Source organism: Tenebrio molitor, chromosome 6, assembly GCF_963966145.1.
Source record: "Tenebrio molitor chromosome 6, icTenMoli1.1, whole genome shotgun sequence".
Classification (NCBI taxonomy): Eukaryota; Metazoa; Arthropoda; class Insecta; order Coleoptera; family Tenebrionidae; genus Tenebrio; species Tenebrio molitor.
This window is the reverse complement of record NC_091051.1, coordinates 7,700,657-7,720,288: the sequence shown is the minus strand read 5'-3', so window position 1 is coordinate 7,720,288 and position 19,632 is coordinate 7,700,657. Positions and strand designations below refer to the sequence as shown.

General features: G+C 31.7%; 3 protein-coding genes across 5 annotated transcripts in view; 1 reads left to right on the top strand and 2 right to left on the bottom strand.

Annotated features, from left to right (window-relative positions):
* LOC138132936 (chondroadherin) overlaps nucleotides 1–6,913 on the bottom strand; it is a 125,504-nt gene extending 118,591 nt beyond the window's left edge. For all 3 annotated transcript variants that reach the window (XR_011160223.1, XM_069050673.1, XM_069050672.1), the window contains exon 1: nucleotides 6,413–6,913. The gene's annotated coding sequence lies outside the window, so the exon portion shown is untranslated. The remainder of the gene's footprint in view (nucleotides 1–6,412) is intronic.
* Nucleotides 6,914–15,599: 8,686 nt separating this feature from the next.
* Nucleotides 15,600–16,828, top strand: LOC138133586 (uncharacterized). The gene is made up of 2 exons (XM_069051526.1): nucleotides 15,600–15,960; nucleotides 16,025–16,828. Exons 1-2 carry the CDS (start codon nucleotides 15,943–15,945, stop codon nucleotides 16,826–16,828), a joined length of 822 nt encoding a protein of 273 aa, XP_068907627.1. The 5' UTR covers nucleotides 15,600–15,942.
* A 62-nt stretch (nucleotides 16,829–16,890) lies between these two features.
* On the bottom strand, nucleotides 16,891–18,514 carry LOC138133585 (putative nuclease HARBI1). Its single transcript, XM_069051525.1, has 2 exons — nucleotides 17,911–18,514; nucleotides 16,891–17,854 (listed from the first exon to the last, which is right to left on the bottom strand). Exons 1-2 carry the CDS (start codon nucleotides 18,225–18,227, stop codon nucleotides 16,891–16,893), a joined length of 1,281 nt encoding a protein of 426 aa, XP_068907626.1. The 5' UTR covers nucleotides 18,228–18,514.
* Between the last annotated feature and the right edge of the window lie 1,118 nt (nucleotides 18,515–19,632).

Genomic DNA, 19,632 nt, shown 5'->3' with positions numbered 1-19,632 from the left:
CAAGACCTCTTCTATGAGAAATTATGAAACCAGTTTTCTAATATCAAATAATAAATTGCTACAATAAAAATTACTTAATTGCTGTAGAAAGAATGTGGCAAAATGGCTAAATAAAAATTCCCTACTTCCATATTACATATTACTTTAAAAAATATAAGCTTCAGGTTGGTCCTATTACAATTTTGTATAAATGCGCTATCAATTGATTTCAAAGATTTCGGGTCCAAACAAAAATTGTATTGAAACAATAAATAAAGAATTACTTAACAAAATAATCTTGATAATGAAGATTATAAAATTATTTCCAAACGAGTCGTTTTGTATGATTAACTAATTTTTGTAGCGATGAGAATTTTAATTTTAATTATTTAATTTTTTTCTATAACAATGTAACTTTTTTGAAAGGCTCCGTTTCTATCACAGCAGAAAATTTTCGCCTTTACTCATAGGGGCGGGTATAACTTTGATGGCTAATTTATTCCAAATTTTAAATCAATTTGCAATGCTTTTTCGTAAAAATGTTATTGAGAAAAATTTCATAAATTCACGAGTTCTTCTACTGGTTACAATGAATACATACACCTGTATATAAAAAAATAATCTCTAAATGATTTATTTTCCATCTTTCCATAACGACATATTTTTCTATAAAAATTATAACCAGTGTTCTATACATTTTCCTGAGCCTCGGCTTCTGTAACACACCTTTTTGTCACTCACATTATAAAACATGCAAATGTTATCACTAAGAAGTTTTCAAAGTTTTTCATATAATTATGAAACTTTTGAGGCTCGTGGTATGATTTCTTCTTCAAATGTCACCTGCATGTGCTAGTTTTCCAAGTTTTTTTCCTAATTTGTCCCAGCTTTTCCGAGTTTATTCTATACACATTGAACAGTCAACTTCAGAAAACATCCTTGTCTCAATTCTTACGTTCTGATTCCTCGTTTTCTACACCGATCACGTTCACTTTCCTATACAACCCCTAATTTATTCTACTAACTTTCTCTTAATTTATATTAATACTGGTATCCTTGCCGAATTCGATGGGTTTGAAAAGTAACAAAGGGCTCGCAGACGTTCGACTAATTCACACTTAAAGTGAACAATGGTCGTACAAATAAGCAAACAACAAATAATGAAAATTCTAATTAGGTGTAAATATGTAATACAAAAACTACTAATTAATAACTACGAAGCAGGACAAATGTTATCCAAAAATAGTTGCACAGGAAGATTATTTCAAATTATTATTATTTAAAATGGCATAGCAAACATTTAATTGAGTTTGAAAGTATGCATTAATGAATTGAGTAGTATATTATTTATTTATAATAAATTATATTATCACATACATATAAATATAAAAAATAAATTTTATTTGATATAACAAAGTAAATTATTTCAAAATTAGATTAGATACATATTGCTTATCACTTTTTGTCTTTTTTTATAAGTAATACTTGAAATAAAACTAAAAAATTGCCTTTATCTAAATCAAGATATCTGTTACTTCAAAAAAATAAGAAATTCTGTCAGTTTTGTTTTAAATATAGGTACAGTCGTTGACCAAAATAAAATAGGACAAAGTGTTACCTTAGACGGTTTCACAATTCAAAGATTTGTGTAGTGTATGTGTATGTGTCTCAGATTACAACTTGATTTGATTTGACGATTGATTTACAAAAACTTAGGTTGTGTTTTTTCACTTGTCATCTCGTCACTGTCACTATGTTCAATTGAATGATTGTGAGTTTTTGAAATATTGTCGAATGATGACACTTATCAGAATTTTTTTTAAATTTTTGACACTTTTGTTTCCTAAGAGATGGATTTCGCAAAAATATCGAATTACACAATCGAAATTTACTTTGTCTTATTTTATTTTGGTCAACGACTGTACATTTTTAAAAAAGTCATAAACACTGTGGTGAATTCATCAACAGATTCTTAATACTAAAAAATTACAAAGTACCTACTCGTAAATATAAGAAATTAAATTATTTTCAAGAAATCGTCTTACCCACATACTCGTATAAAAATTGGTGTGGTGTTATTGTCAATTGGGCTTTAAAGCAATAATAAAGTTAGGTAGTTAGTTGTTTTAATAGAATTGTTAAACTAAATGCCAAATTTAAACATATAGGAAAATGTGTGACGATTTATTGCTATGTACAGTCGTTGACCAAAATAAAATAGGACAAAGTGTTACCTTAGACAGTTTCACAATTCAAAGATTTGTGTAGTGTAACTGGGACGTATGTGTTTCAGATTACAACTTGATTTGACTTGACAATTGATCTACAAAAAGTTAGGTTGTGTTTTTTTTACTTGTCACCTTGTCACTGTCACTATGTTCAATTAAATAATTGTGAGTTTTTGAAAACTGTCGGTCAATTTGTTCATTTGTATTTGGTTCTCTAAAGTAGGAAAACATGGATTTATGATTGTAAATTAAAACGTCTTATTCTCAAATTTATACCAATGAATAAACTAAAATAAATGCCAACAGATTTTTTTTTTTAATTTTTGACACTTTTGTTTCCTAAGAGATGGATTTCGCAAAAATATCGAATTACACAATCGAAATTTACTTTGTCCCATTTTATTTTGGTCAACGACTGTACATAAATAATAAAGATAAAGTGCTATTACATACCACCAGTGATAGATTTTATATAAGTATAACAGATTTCTGTAAAAAATGAGAAAGAAAAAACACATTTGCGTTTGCAAATAAAATATCAAAACAGATAAAATATTAGAACAATTTTGTAATATATTCTGCAAATACATCACTTCAAAACGTGTCACGTATTTCGACTTTACATAAGAATTTATCCAATGTTTCGCTGAGTCCTTGTTTCATTTTTGGATCTTGCATGTTCCAGGCATTTTTTACTGACATTAAATTCATTCAAATATTAAATCATGTGTTAGTCTAACGTAATAAGTAAACCTATTTTTGGCGTTTATCGTTGAGTAAAAATATAAAATAAATGCAAACAAATAAAAGACGAACTCTCTTAAGATCAAGAAAACAACTTTAAAACAATTATCCCCTTAAGGGAAAGTACTTTTCGATTTAACGACAATTGAGTCCGAGAAGGGTTATGGCAAAATTATACATCAAGTCTACAAAAAAAATCTTAGATAACGTATCTGAAGTGTTTGTCATCCAGGCTTTTTGTAGATAAATGGGTTTTTCCCCAGAAGCAACAATATAAGACAACTTGGCATGACGAATCCGTGAAAATAGATGCAAAACTGATGTGTACGTGCAAGTCATGTTGATAATTTATATAAAATAAACAATTTTCTTTAATAAAGTGGTGCCTCTTCTTTTTAAATACTGCCCAAACGTGAATCCATTAAGAGATTTTATACATGAGTATGATCAAGATTCTTTAACATTTAAGACTTATGTATCTTATGTTTTTATATCTTTCAATTTGTGGTCAAAATTAAAAATTATATTATATTTTTAAAATATCTGGTTATTATTAATTTTAATTAATGTTCATTTGTGTTTAAGGCTTTAAAATTTAAAGAGACTATCAAAAAATTATTAAAATTAGAAATTATTAGAATTATTAAAAAAAATACATCGTAGTTAAAATAAATTACTCAGAAATGTATAATCTAACTTGATAACCAGATAACATAATTCAAAGTATTGAACCGTTTAACAATAAGAGCAAACATTAGAGATAAACAACTACAATTTATCTATACCTACATAATTTATTATAATATTTTTAAAGTGTTTAGTGTATATGATTTTATAATATAATAATAATAATATAACTTTGTAATAATTAAAAAAAAGTTGGCAAAAACAAATATGTATGTTCAAATTTTCTTTACCAGCTTTGTTTAATTTTGATAAAAAATAGTGTTTGTAAAATATGAAATAGTGTTTTAGTAGCTTACACAAGGAAATGCAATTTCATGGAATTTCTGATCATTGATCAATGTAGTTTCGCACCATCCTTATTTTTTAGTAAATGTACTCTTTTTGGTTCTGATAAAAAACATACGTTACTGCGTTATCATTATTACGCCAGCAACAATACACAATACACCAAAGTTTGTAAAATACAAGTTGATTCACTAGAATAGTAATAACGAGCCTCACAAAATTGTCATGCAACCAACAATACATGTCCCGTATAGTTTCTTTTTAGTTTTGTGTTTTTATTGATTATTCCACATTATGATTTTGATTAAATTTGACAAATGTAATGTCGGGCATGTTGACTATGTTTTATAAAATTAAAATATATTTCTTTAAATCCACATAATCGCAGCAAGTGTAATGTAATCTCACCCTGTATATGTATAAGACACTTGATTGTTCACTGTTTGGAAAACAATATTTTTCCTAATCTGTTTTAAAGTAAATGAAATCATCGTTTTTATTCTTACACAGTTTTTTAATGTTTTTTATTTTGATGTGCCAGTTGAATGGTGAATAATTTAATTATAACAACATAATAAAAATGAAAAAAAAACTCTCTTCTTAAAATAACTTTTACTTTATAGCACCAACGTAATTTTAATTTCTGGAAAGTTGTAGTATACAGGGTATTTCACGAGTGATAATGAGCCCGAAGGAATTGAAAATGCAACCCACAATACATTTCCAAAGTTAACGTGGCTATTTTAAATACCGTATTGTTTTAAAATGAAAGACTAATGTAATTACATTTTTTTAAATTTGTATAGATAAATACTTCATTATTTTGCAGTTTTTTGGACATTAACAATTTTAACCAAAAAAATTCTCAAGTAAAAATTCTGCTACATATTTTATACTACTTAGTATCTTATACAGGGTGAAAGTGAAATGCATCATAACATGTAACCCATAGTATCTTCGGTAAGTGATTAAACCGAAAATGGGGTTAAACATTTTAAATTCATAAAGTCCAATTTAACTTAATTCCATCCCAAACGAGACGCTCTAATAAATCGAAACATGAATAGCTGCAAAAACGCTTTAAAAAGAGAGCCGCCAAAACATGTAAGAATTCTATTCTTTTTTGCGTTGCCCTCCATAACTTTTTAACCTCACTATTCTTCCTAACGTGATATCAGTGGCGTACTCAATTTTTGTGCTTAAACTGTACATGGCATTTCTGCCCCCATGCGGAGGTATATCGCAAAACTGAATGCATGTAATTTTCACAAATGGTCTGAGGATCCTAGGGTTTTAATATTCTGATCTGTATCGATTTCACCCTGTATAGTAGTGTATAGTAATTTACACCTCGCAAACAATATGCATGAAAACCCAAATTAAAAACTTGATGTGACTGTTACTATAGAATTTAATTTTCTGTTGCTATTGTATTATATTTTTTAGAATTTATCTCTTAAAAAACTTCTAAACTTCTTGAAAAAATATTTTAAAATTAATAAAATTGTAATTTTGAACCACTCACATCTAATAAAATGTGCAAGAAATATTCGATTGCGCAAGTTTATTTTCAGAGAAAATGTTTAAATAAATAATGTCGCAGTGTTCGAGAAGAGCGATATTTAGACCCCGTTTGGGATTGCTGCTATAAAAATGAAAAAATATAGATCGTCTACGTGAGCACAAAATAAATCGACCTCTCGTACATAAATTCAAATAAATTAAAAATTTATTAACGACGCGCGTCCTACAAAAGAATTTTCTCGGGCTTAAGTGCGGTTTTCCCAACTCTCCTAATTTTTCTCCCAATTACTTTAGGCCTCCGGAATAGCTCGTTATTTCTTGAAGATGACCCCACGCAAGATTGTGTTTCTTCCCAATTTTTCCCTCTTCAATTAAAATACAAATCGCTCCTTAAATTGAAAAACCTACATCACCGAGTAGGTACACCAAAAAATATTATTTATACCGCAAAACCAAACAATTTTCAGAAGTAAAAAACAAACTCTCCAACTCGCTTCGTTTAATTTGTTTTCTTTTCATTACACACTTATATTTGGCATTTTATTTATTTCAGCTCTCATAGTCTGACAGGTAACGAAGAAATTACCTCAAGATGTAATTCCGCCACTAGTGCGCTGAAATTGGATTAGTTTTTTGGAATCGCCAAATTAGAAGCAAAACTCTTGGGAGTTGCACGAAATGGAAGACGGGGGATTAATAACGATGAAAAAAAATTATGAATCTAGAGGGATGAATAATCGATATTACAAGTGACGTGATAAAAACGTACACATGTATGAAAAGGAGGATAAATGGATTATTTCCGGAATAATCCGGGCGCTGAATATTGAAGACATTCAACTTGATGGAGTGAAGTTGCGAGTCGGAGTTTTTATCCGCGCCCCTCGATAAAACTTTTACCCTTTTCACCTCATTGTTCCTTATTTAGATTAGCAATGAAACAAATGATGGAAAACGGTACGTACATTATTGCCGGTGCAGGAGAGATCTCCCGGAACCCGGACCAACAATTTAACCTCAACACAAACTTTACGTAAGCGCCACAGCCCGGAACAACGGAACACGCACTCGTCGTAAAATCCGGGTAAGCACTGAAACGCTACCACGACTCCGGTTATTATCACACAAACTGCAAAATCGCACAAGCGCAATGAACCCTTTTTGGTTTTTGCAACAAACTATTCTTATACCTACTGGCGGCCTGTTAACTACGTTTTACTACCACTTAAAGTCGGAAAAGTTCCGCCGAGAGTGAACACTGCTTTGTTCTCTTAACTTTGAGAATTATTAATGAAACCAGAATGCGGACGCTGAGGGGAAAAAATATCGAAGTGGGAAAGTTGAAGAGTATTTATTCGGCCAGGACACATGAAAAAAACGTCCGTTTTTAGGCAAGCTCACCGCAAAAAAAATTGAGTGACTAAATTAATAAATTAGAGCCATCTGACATTAATTTCTTGGATTCCCTACCTTTGCTACAACCGTTTTTTTTTTTTTGAAACACGGATGTATCACTGGTAAATCCAAATACTCAATATTTCATTAAATATTTGCAACTTCGAAGTTAATAAAAATATCAATAGAACACAAAATAGAACAAGACATAATTTGTCACGCTTAGGTATTTTCTGTTTACAAGTTACTAGTTGCAAACAACTTTCTCCAATTTGCTCTCTGAGGAAACACCATATACATAGTTTGTATTATTTTGCTAAGAAAAATTCCGCAGATTTTTGGAAAGTTGGAAAAGAATTAGTTTTAAGCTAAAAAAAAAGTAAATGATTATTCAAAATTTGCCAGGAGTGTGCAGAGAAACAAGAAGCAACGACATTAGGTAACTTCCCTGCATATCACCGTACTCTTTACTACCATATTTTTACTAATACGATTAGTACTAGTAGTACTATTTTCTTATTGTCACTTCTTGCTTACTTGTTTTACTGCTTTAACATCAACAACCAACAGAGCATAAATTCAAATAAGTAAAGAAGTAAGAGCCTAAGTGAAATTATAATTGAAGAATACTTAAATTACAAGAAAACAGATCAAGAGTGCTACCTCATCTTTTGTTTTATCGAAACGTCTGTCTTGACTTGATCATACACATATGTATACTTGCTTTACAGTCGTTTTATTGGTTGCCTACCTCTCGAAAAATCTATTAAGAATTAATTAATTATTATTAATCATTAATGCTTTTTTCTAATTTAGTTACGAAAAGCAACCATTGTGATATGTCATTTTAGTTGTCAAACGTGCTTCATTTAACAACTAGTGAAAAAAAGTGACATTAGTAGTATTATCCCGGAAAATTATTGAAATAGCAGATTTAAACAGGATTTTAATCAGAATGTGTGCTTTTCGTAACTAAATTAGAAAAAATCTTGTATGAAACACGTAGCAAAATGGCTATTTTTTGCACACGACATGTTAGACCACTCGTTGACACTCGTGGTCCAATTGTCATGTCTAGGGCAAAAAAGACGCTCATTTTGCAACTCGTTGCATAAATAGCTATATCTTCAATGGTAAAACTCATTGTACCACTTATTGTGGGATAATTGTTGCTTACAATTAGAGGAAACATCCGTAAACTTTGCCGAAATCGAAAACTTTTTTTCAAGGTTAACAACAACACCGTTGTTTTAAAATTGACGTTTCTTTTGATATTTTACAGAAAAATCTGCTTTAAATTTTTAAGGGGGTAATTTCGCGACCCTCCATACAAGAAAAAACAATAGAATCCCAACTTTCTAAGTTACTCTCTGGTAGAGCACGCACTGAGAAAAGAAATACGATTTATCTTAATTCGTTTGACAAATTTTGTTGAAAATAAGCTATACTCGTAGATACAGAGCTTACATTTTTGGAGATGCCAGAAGGTTCGCGATATTTTTTAAGTTTCAAAAATACTCAAAGAAGCTGAGATAATCAAAGATAGAATACTGAATAAAATACTTAATTTTTTTCTGTTTCACGTTTTCTTATTAGAGGTATAACTTTCATTTCATTTTAATAAACTCGCTTTTTTAATTTCGTCATATTTTCAAATTACTCACGACCCCCTTGAGACTACTGAGACGCTCCGGGGGTTCGCAACCCACACCACATTAACGAATAACTTTTTCTGATATTGTATTTGTATTATCTTATAAGCAAAAATATTTAATGACGATATTAATACCTTCATGTGTTCAACTGATTAAAAAAATAATGATAATTAGCAAGAACTAAGGTAAAATAGCGCCATATTAGGAGTTTTCGTCCCAACTAGAAGACATTTTATCCCAAAAACAGAACAAACAGGTATTTTATGGAAGTATCTTACATAAGCGGAATCGACTGTACTTAATAATTACGTTGACTTAAGTAAAAGAAAACAGAATAAAGTTGTCATGAAAATTGAAAGTGGCATCCTGCAGTGTAAATAGAATCATCCGAAAATTGTGTTTCTTGAGGAAGTTAAACATAATATGGGACAGTTTAGTAAACAAACCTCTTATCTCCGACTTTGGAACTTGTAGCAGTTTGTGTTATTGTGGCCAAGGATATTAAATAGAAGTTAGTTTTCAAAGCTAAATTTATACCGATTCATTAGAATAATTCCACAATAACTACACTGATTAACGAATTTGACACAAGTAAAATTGCTTTTGGCTAATTTTGAAATTTAAATCAACTCGAAAGGTTTCCGCCAGTTTAACTGGATAAACATAAATGAAAAGTTTGAAGCCTTCATAACAAATTCATTAAAACATTTATTAAGAAATTGTTGTTATTCATCTCAACTCGGAAAAAGATCAAAGTTGAGGTTCGCTTGTGTTAAAAAAAAAACAGCTTCACCGATATCCACAGTAATATTTACAAAAAAAAAAAAAACAACAGTTTACACGATTACTGATTCCTATCTGTATTTATGTACAAAACTAAAAACAACTTCAAGTTCGTCTCGTAAGCAGTCTCAAACTGGTGAAAACTTGCAGTGAAGATATCAACTAGTGACGTCCTACACTAGATAACTACCTCGAAGACATTAAGTATAAAGGTGACGACTGGAACTCTTGCAATCACGAAGTTTCTAAATAGAAACTGGAATGACAAATTTCAAGCGAGGTGACTTTGTAGACACTAATTAAATGTTAACAACAAACCATTTGGATGAAACATCTATTGATATCTGTCTTTGAGGTAGGTTTATTAACTCTATTTTGATTTATAAACTTTATTTAGTTGCGTAAGCAGAAAATGTAATGCTTAAAATTGCAACCAAATTCATTAATAAGAACTACTCGTTTTTTAAATTCTAAATTATAAATAACTGAGCTGACCAATAACCGATTTGATTTTGTATCAATTTAAAACTGATAAATTGTACAACCAGCGTCATTTAAATTCCAATAAAATTTTTATCCACACGGGACGACTAGCAATACTGGGAAAGATGTGTGAAAATTGAAAAATATATTTGGCGACAATGGTTTCCCGGAGCAGTAATTTAATTAGAAATGACGGAAATATGAAAACTTGCAAAATTCAATACACCAAACGCCTTGGAGAATTCAAGTAAATTTTATAGTTTCAACATGTCTGTCTGTTCAATCATATGTATATAAAAATCGTTTTATTTATGAACAGCACAGCAGCATAACATGATTGCTGAAAACTTCTTTACTTTGTTGTCGGAAATGATGGAAATTTGATATCAACTTTCAATATGTGCAAATTTATGTTGCGTTATCGCATAATAAAGCTACGAATTCTCATATCACAAATAACAAGAGATCGAAACACAATCGAACACTTTTGATCGAAAATTATTTGATGGCAGCAGTGGTCACAACTGCAATCAATGTTTGAATAGAGTAGTGAGTTTGGTGGAGGCGCCGGGAATATCATTAACATTAAATTTCGTACTATTTGGAGATTGGTGATATTATTGGATAGTACAGAAATATAAAATAAGCTTCATAGTGAATCCTCCGATCTGTGAAAGCCAAGGAGACAGAAAAGGCAAAATCTTAAACAACGCCCTTGAAGCATCTTACAATGTCTCAAAACACCTCGAAATCCTGTGCATATTGTGCTTAAGTAAGGAACTATACAGGGTATTTCATGAGTGATAATGACCCTGACGAAATTGAAAATGCAACCCACAATACATTTTCGAAAAAAGCTGGATATTTTAATTTCAATAGTCAGATTTTTCGGAAATGTAGTGTGGGTTGCATTTTCAATTCCGTCAACCTCATGAAATACCCTGTATAAATAAATCTTTTACACACATAGTCTATATTTGGGAGCTACAAATTTTCAGCAAAGACTGTTTAGATCTAACTTTCACCTGCTACTGTTGCCAGAAAAATCTAGTCTTTTCGCGAACCAACCTTTTGACCTCTTCAGCTTATGGTGACCGTGCATCATTCTCTTAATTTTACATACACAACTTTTAATTAAATTATTAATTGTGTCTTAAACGCGTTGTGAAACTAATGAGCTTCAAGAATCGAACTAACTTACATAATAAATTAAACTTTATAGCATGGATGTTTAATAATGAAAATAAAAGATTTATTATTTCTCTAATAAATTTGTCTTTGTTGCTACTACCACTAATAGTTTTTAAAACTACCTATTTAATAAAATGAAAGTAAGAAAGTATCGATATTTAACTAAAAATGCTTGACAGGACGAGCTTTTCTGAAATTTTATTTTTTGCGTCTAAAAATATATTATTTCAATAGTTCAATACTTAATATGTATGTGGAAGCCTGGAAGCCGTATATGGATAAAAACAAGAACTTTTATTTAAATCTGTTACTTAAAAATACACTCCATTAGTCCCTAATGTCGTTTTTTTTTCATTTTATCATTCCTGAAAGAAAAATATTATTCACCATTAAAATGCTTTGGGGGTATTTTCGGAATTTATACCGAATTATTTAATTTTTACAAGGCACCCCCAATTTGCACCTTTTAATACGAAACTTTTGTTATTAAAACAACTGATTTAAAAAAATAACAATAAAAGTAGCTAAAAATTAACCAATGCGTTTGTAGGTCTAGTGGTATTTACATCTTAACAAGTCTGCAGTGATAAAAATTATTATTATTATCGTAAGGCCTCTCGCTATTCAGACATAAACTGTTATCCATAAAAACACCAACATTACCGAATGGAGATATAACAGAAATTAGTAAATAAAACAAACAATTTGCATTAAACCCTATTGCTTTTTGTTACTTTTACGTTGAGCACCCGATTAAATTCTTTCCGATGCGCCATTTGATATAAAAGTGAACCGTCTCTAGACACAAAAGCGAAACTGTCAATATTTTCCCCCTTATAAATCCCATTGAAACCGAAACATGACAAAAATGAAACGTAATAATTGTAATAACACAAGTTTTTCGTCGAGAAATAATCCGATTTGAGATGAGCATTACACAAAAGGAAACATATCGAATGAAATAATTTGAATTTCAGATGAGAAGTACAATCGAGTTTGTTGCTCCTTTCTTCTTCTCCCCTTTTCTTTTTATTTTTTTGATCTGCTATTGTAATAATATTGGGTACATCTTGGGATAGCAATGGACGGGAAGATATAAATGAAATTGTGTTGATGGTCGCGGATATTATTGTCGAATTGAAAAACTTTGGCGCCGCTGGTTTTATTAAATTTGAAAATAACAGAATAACCCGTTATGAAATGACGTTGCCACCGTGTAATTGCTTAGCCGCGTTTCATTCAATCCAATGTTTGTTTTACTTTTTCTCTTCTTGCAGTACAGCAGACTCGCGGTTATTCATCATTTCGCGATAACGCCCAGTATTTGTACCGGGATTTAATTCGATCCAGGACAATCGCCAGGAGCTTCGATTCACGCCCAAAACAATAACTACTATTTCTGTGAAATCGAAAAATTCCCTTCTCCCTAAAACATTTAAAACCGACAATTAACGCGAAACTTGCTTTAATTGTTGATAACATTTGCGCACACGAATGTGAATTATTGAAATGTTTTAATTAAATTATGCTGTTAAATCACATTTTTTGTAAAACGTTGCTCTCCACATTTTTACTTAAATTAGTAGGTACGGAGTGAGGAAAGAATAATTCTTATCGACCGAGTTATTTCAATCCCATTCTAAAGCATTTTCATTTATTTATCAAGCTAAATTCAAAATAATACTTTGCGTTATATTTTTAACATCTCACCCAGTCATTATAAAAAATTCAAACAATCAATGTAATTGAAATTATTTATTTTAGTCTGGCGCATTTTATAATTTACGTATTTTTTATAGCCCAAGACCTTGTAATTTTATCGATAAATTATTTTACACAAAAGCTTTGTCACTTACGAAAATTAACTGCATGGTAAAATTTTATGTAATGTCAGTTGATACGGCTGTTGTAACAAAGCTTGCGTGTGTTGACGTAAAAATTTATCTAGAGAAAATTAGAAGGTCGTGGGATATTTGAATAGATTATTTCCTGAACCAATTTTAAAAAAGAACGCAAAAGATAAGGAAACTTTTTAAACTAATTACTGCAGTTAGTTTTCGTGTTGCAAAGCAAAACAACAGAAATAGTGCATTTATCAACATAATAATGATGTGATTGGTGATTTTCAATAGTCTTTTAATTCGTGATTAATTAAAAATTCAAATTTGGTGTATTTGGACCGCACTAATGGCAATAGCACTAAGCAGGGACGAGGCCATACCAATTATGTATATTATGTAAGTAAAGTCCACTCAAAGACCAAGCTGTACCACCCTAAAACCTTTAGTTTCGAAACACCTATATCGTAAAATCTCCCTAGATCAGGTTTGAATGTTATATCAATAATTTTCAAGTCAGAAAAGTTTCAGGTGTAAGCAAATTTTATACCAAAAGACACGAAATAAAGACAATTGTGACACTGAAAAATAGAACTGAACATATTCAGTAGCGTAAGCGCCTTTACATCAAATAGCTGACGTACAATTTGACATTTTACGTTCCCAACCTAATAACAATCAAATAACTAGTGCCTCATACCAACACGACAACACTTTGACAATTGTTTTAAAGAAAAAATGAACTATAATCTGTTTCAAAATCAAAAATCCACCACATGTTGAATTATGTTGGCAGAAAAAAAGAAATCCCTAGAATAAGTTTCATTTTTTGGGTTGGCCCAACCTCCCGCCAGAATTTGACACTGAACTGTTGAGTTTATTTACGTAACACAAAATAATTATTATGTGCAAAAAGGTGGCAGCTACCGTATCATAACTTTTGAGAGATATAATCAAATGAGAATAAAAAAACACGATGAATTACGACCTAAACAACTGTCAACAGTTTTCTTTCATAACCCCACTTTTTTCTGACACTTGCAAACACACTAAAAACAAAAGTTGGCGACGTTGTCGGTTGTATTTTCGAGGTAGAATGCAGTGTTGGTGGATTTTTGATTTTGAAACAGATTATACATATAAAGTCCATTCACGTTGGATTTTCCCTGCCAAATTGTTGTCACGTTGCAAGCCTGCGCCTCCTTTCTTAGTAATTTTTACATTATCCTGTTTTATTCGTGATAGAGCGATTGAGAGCGATTTGACGTCTTTAATTTTGAATGTTAGTCATGTTAGTTTGACGTGTGAAATAAAGTCACAGATTTTTTAATAAAATTCTATTCCTGAGTGATTTTACCATGGTGAAAAGAAAAAAGGTTAATTTTAAAATTGCGTTAACCTTCCACAACTGACGTAATGTGACGAAACCCGCAAGCTAATACGGACTCAAGAAAAAATGCTTCAGTTCAAAAATTAATTAGTTAGAATCCTTTAATATTTAATGTATTGTATGTATTAACATGATTATAATCTATTACGACCTTTATTGAGCAGTTTTAACAATACGACGTTATTTTAAAGGTAATGTGTGCATCGAAAAAACTTAAATTAGAAAAAAAATCCTTAAAAATCAAAATACACCTTTCTTTTGTGGTATGCAATTGTAACAATAGGTACATTCTTGAAACGTCACAACCACAATCAAAACGTATAAGTGTCTCTGAATAACTGAAATTTTATTGCCAAATTTGTTCCATCGTTTAGATGCATTCCTTACTTCCATCGCTTCCAATAAAAGAAACTTCACACAATTTCCTATTGGTTCATTTTCTATAACTTTTTCTGGTTCCTCATCACTCATCATGTTAGAAGGTTAAGTAAATGTAGTCATTAAGGGTTTTTTCACTTAATCAACAACGCAAGCAGCACAATACAACACCAGTAGGTAGGAGTTGGGTACCTATTGTATGTTCCTAATCCTATCATACCGATTAACAACTGACACTATTTTTAGTGCAAATGATAACAAACGGGATGTATTATTACCTATTGTTATCCTCTAAAAAGTTTAATAACAATATTTGAAAAATGACTGTTTCTTTGCTGACAGCGAATAACATAACCTCTACAATCTACGAATGACTTGGTTAGTTTATCAGCCCGTATTAATGACATACACAGCTAAAGCATTTTTGAACTAAAAATCAACGAGAGGCTAAATAACCCAGGACGATCCTTACCAATACGCATGCGTTAGTAACTTGGGTGCTTTGTTGTTACATGTACCGCATGGTACTGTACCACGTGCTGCGCGTAAGGCAAAAAACAGTAGATGAGCAGAACACAAACTAAAGATATAATTATGTTTTTAGAATCTTTTAATAGGTCTATTATTGTATTCAATTTGGAGTCGTTTATGGCTATCTATTAAAGCACTCGTAGTTCAATGGATCTCCAAGAAAATTTTTATCAATATTTCAGTGTATTATTACACCAATATTAATGTTCAAACTTTACTTTTTAACATGTAGTTGCATCCGTTACCTTGAATTACCAATTACATAATACAAAATTCCCTAGAATTTGAAAATTTAATTTTTTTATTTAAAAATTAAAAAAAAATCTAAAAAATAACATAAAAAACTCGCCTACGGGTCGTTTTCTAGACCTGGGATTCGTGCGCCAAATCAACCCTTATAAAACTCGTTCTCCAAACATTTCACCACAGTTTTTTTTACCAGCAACATCTAAAATCGTTTCCTCGGAAACGCATACATTTAGCAGAGTTAAGGTCCCTTTACACTATGTGCTTTCTCATATGATTTCTCATTAGAGTTAACATATGTACCAAGTTTTATGTTTACACTATCTGATTTATCATCAAAGTAAGCTCAAATATAGAAGTCATACTAAATAATAGGTAAATCATAAGAACTCATAAGGAATAGGACGGTACCTAATTCGTCTGAGAAATCGGATAGAAATGGTCACTCTGTAGATAAAATCCACAACCTACCTTACCGACAAACCGTCTCACAACGTGCTCACAACAGAGATAACTCACAATAACAAAGCAACGTGATAACCATAACATAACCTTATAAAATCTAATCGTTATAGTTGTGGAACGTGCAATCAGTAGAGGCTAAAATGAGCAGTAATAACAAGGTAAATGTTGTATTTTTTTATTATTAGAGTGGTTATACTTAATTCGAATATATAATATTAAAAGGTGGAATGGACTAGTGACCTCACGGCCCAGCTGATTATGGTGTACGAAACACATCCTTGCCTGTTTGATCCCAAACACAAATTTTATTCCAACAAACATGCCAGAGCTGACGCTTTGGGGAAAATTGTCGTTGACCTGAAAACTTTTAATCCAAAAGTGGAGGTCGAAGATGTAAAAAAAAAGTGGAATAACTTGCGATCTCAATTTTCGCATGAACACCACAAAGTGCTTGCCAGCGAACGGTCTGGAATGGGAACAGAGGACCTGTATGAGCCATCAGTGTGGTGGTATGAAAAGCTGCAATTTCTATTGCCTCATATACGTGCAAGAAAGTCCACTAGTTCATTATCATCGCAAGACATAGACTGTAGCAGCAACAGTCAAGATTACACCCAGGATTTACCATCCGACGCCTATGACCGGCAGTTATGTGTAGCTGAGGACCACAGCGAATCAAGTTGTACAATCGAAGATACGACTCCAAGTACAAGTCATATGGTGGAAGATGGCCCAAGAAGGGCCAAGCAAAGGCGCCTGGACCAACAATCAAAAACGGCAGAAGATCCAGTGCTTGGGAAAGCTGTGGCAGCATTGGATGTGTTGGGACAACGCATTAACCAAACGTCAACAGTAGCAGCAGTAAAAACTGATGTACAAGTGTATGCAGAGTATGTGGCAAATGAATTACGCGACATTGGAGACCAAGAACTACTCAACGATGCAAAACATGGCATCAATACAATTTTATACCAAACAAAAAAGCAGTGGTTTGAATCACAGAGAAAAAAATGTAATGATTCTTGAACATATTAATACGTTAGATAGTAATTAAACATGTGTAATAGAATGGTAAAATAAACACGAGCTTAGAAATTAAATTTTTTTATTGCCTCCCACTGCCAGGATACAAACCCTTCATTATTAAAGTAATCAGTAAAGGTTTGGCGTATTTGTATAGGTTCATCAGCTGAACGATTTACGTTGCATGCTCCCAAACTTGTCAGACAAACACTTGATCTCCATTCTCCTTCCATGAAACTAACTGTGTTAACATTTTCTACATCAACTCCATGTAGGTAAAAAATTTTCCCATCTTTCGCCTTAATGAAGTTGTGTAACAGGCAGCATGTTAATGTGATTTGCTGCACTTTATCAACACTTAACTTGATTTCTTTTTGTAACACTTGGAATCTGTTGGCTAAAATACCAAAGGCATTCTCAACTACTCTACGTGCACGGCTTAACCGATAGTTGAAAATCTTAGCCATTGTATTGGATCGTTGGCCCCAAGGCTTCATTATGTGGGTTGACAAGCGAAACGCATCATCAGCAACAATTACAAAAGGCGCCGATTTTGCTGACTGGGGAAACGTTGTCGCTTGTGGGAAGTTTAAGGTATTTTTTTGGATTGCAGTACATAAGGTACTATTGCTAAACACACCCCCATCACTTATTCTACCATTGCATCCTACATCAACATACAGAAAATTATAATCGGCATCCACTAATGCCATTAACACGATGCTATGAAAGCCTTTGTAATTGTAATACAATGAGCCATCACATTTTCTTGCCCGGAAAGCGATGTGTTTACCATCAAGTGCACCTAGGCAGTTTGGAAAGTTCCATTGGGTCCAAAATCTCTTCGCAATTACTAACCACTCCTGTTCAGTTGTTGGGGTTTTTAAGTATTCCTTTTTCAATGTATTGTAGATGGCCTCTGTTGTTTCAGGTATTAACAATGAGAGTGAAGGGACTGATATCCGGAAGTAATAGCTGAGACTTTGAAATGATTCTCCAGTGGCCAAATATCGTAGTGTCACTAGCAACCTGAAATTATGGATACACCAGTTTACATTGCTTATGATGCTGAAAACTAAAGCTACCTTGTTCTTGATGAAATACTTTCACGAAAAATCGTGTCTTCACGCTTTATGAAAGGTTCAATTTTTTGCAAGAGGATGTCAAATGTCTTTGCACTCATTCGACTAAAATTTTTAAAACTGGCTGGATCTTCAACTCTTAGTTCCTTAAAAACCATATTTGACACTCCCTTCCCTTCATTTCTTCGTTGTAGCCACTTTCTAGCCCAAAGTCGTTTTCTTTGCGGTTTTCTAATATTTTTTAATGCTTTGTACCTTTCATTCAGCACTACTATCACGCAGAGCATAGCAGCAGTCAAGAGCTCTGACTGTGTATTCATTTATTACGCAATTCGACACAGACTGTTATTATTAATTTATTATTATAAACAAAATAGCTTTAACCTTTGTGTATCGTTTATCTACAACTCAACTGGCAAAATGTTTGATTTTATTATAGGTTAGGTTCTTGACAACTCATATGCAACCTATAATCCGTTGGCGCATGGTGTAAACACTGATATTTTAATAGAACAAAAGCGTCTACTATAATTGAAACTATTACGAGATATCTTTAGAGACATCTTATGCTAACTTAGATAGTGTAAAGGGACCTTTACCTTCAGGAACGCGTGTGTGATTGGTTATCTTAAAATCGTTTTCATTTCAAAACTAATATACTTTTCACGTTTGTTGTTGTAGAATCCTTGTTGGATTAAATATTAAAATTCACAGTTAACAGCTGACTTGCGAGTTCTGGGACAGCCTGTATAAATGAGTTTACTACATAAAAAAGGTCTTTTATTGTATTGTTTCTTATTAGATACGCAAGTGTTGTTCTAATTTTTAAACAATAAATTTGCGATATTTTCCAAGTCCGTGAACGTCAAATTTAAATAACGCGCAAAATTATAGGACTTGCGCACAAGTATGGAATGGCCTGGGTCATTTAGCCTCTCGTAAAAATCACACCGCCACAATATTGAATTATTTGACCTTGACTAGGAAAATCCAACGTGAATGGACTTTAGGTACTAAAAATTTCCCTACTTGATTATGTCTAGTGTCAATGAAATGTCCATGATTTTTAAGAAAACTATTCAATATCATATTTTAACAAAGTAAGAACCATTTTATTAATTAAATAATTTTGTTCCAATATACCTTACGTTCCACTTCATCAAAAAATTTTGACAAAAGGAGCATAATCATGCCTGTTAATATTTTTACTACAACAATGTACCTATTATTTATGTATGTATTTCTTGAACACGCGAATAGTTTTAATTATTTTAGATTACTCCATAGATCGATAATAATTACAGGCATTCTTACTTCTAGTTTTCGTTAATTTAAAAAATATTTATATTCACCATTTCCAGTAAAATAAATACGTTACAAAATGTTACTGATGGTGGTAGAACACATAAAACTTCAATTTTGTTTCGTTTATATACCAGAGTTATAAATGAGTATTCTATTAAATATGTAAATAATCTATTCGTTTTGACAATAAAATAAAATTTTTGAATTCATCCTAAAATCATTTGTTGGAAATTCATTCAACACCAGAATACCGTACTTACCTACCGTCATTAGTTAATAATAAATTAAATTGGAATATATTTGTTAATTTAATTGCCCGCGATTTTCGCTAGTGTCATCTAATTTCCACCCCAATTAACGCCTTTAATTGAAAACCATGTGACAAATGTACTCATCGTTTATCTGTTGTCGCAAAATTCC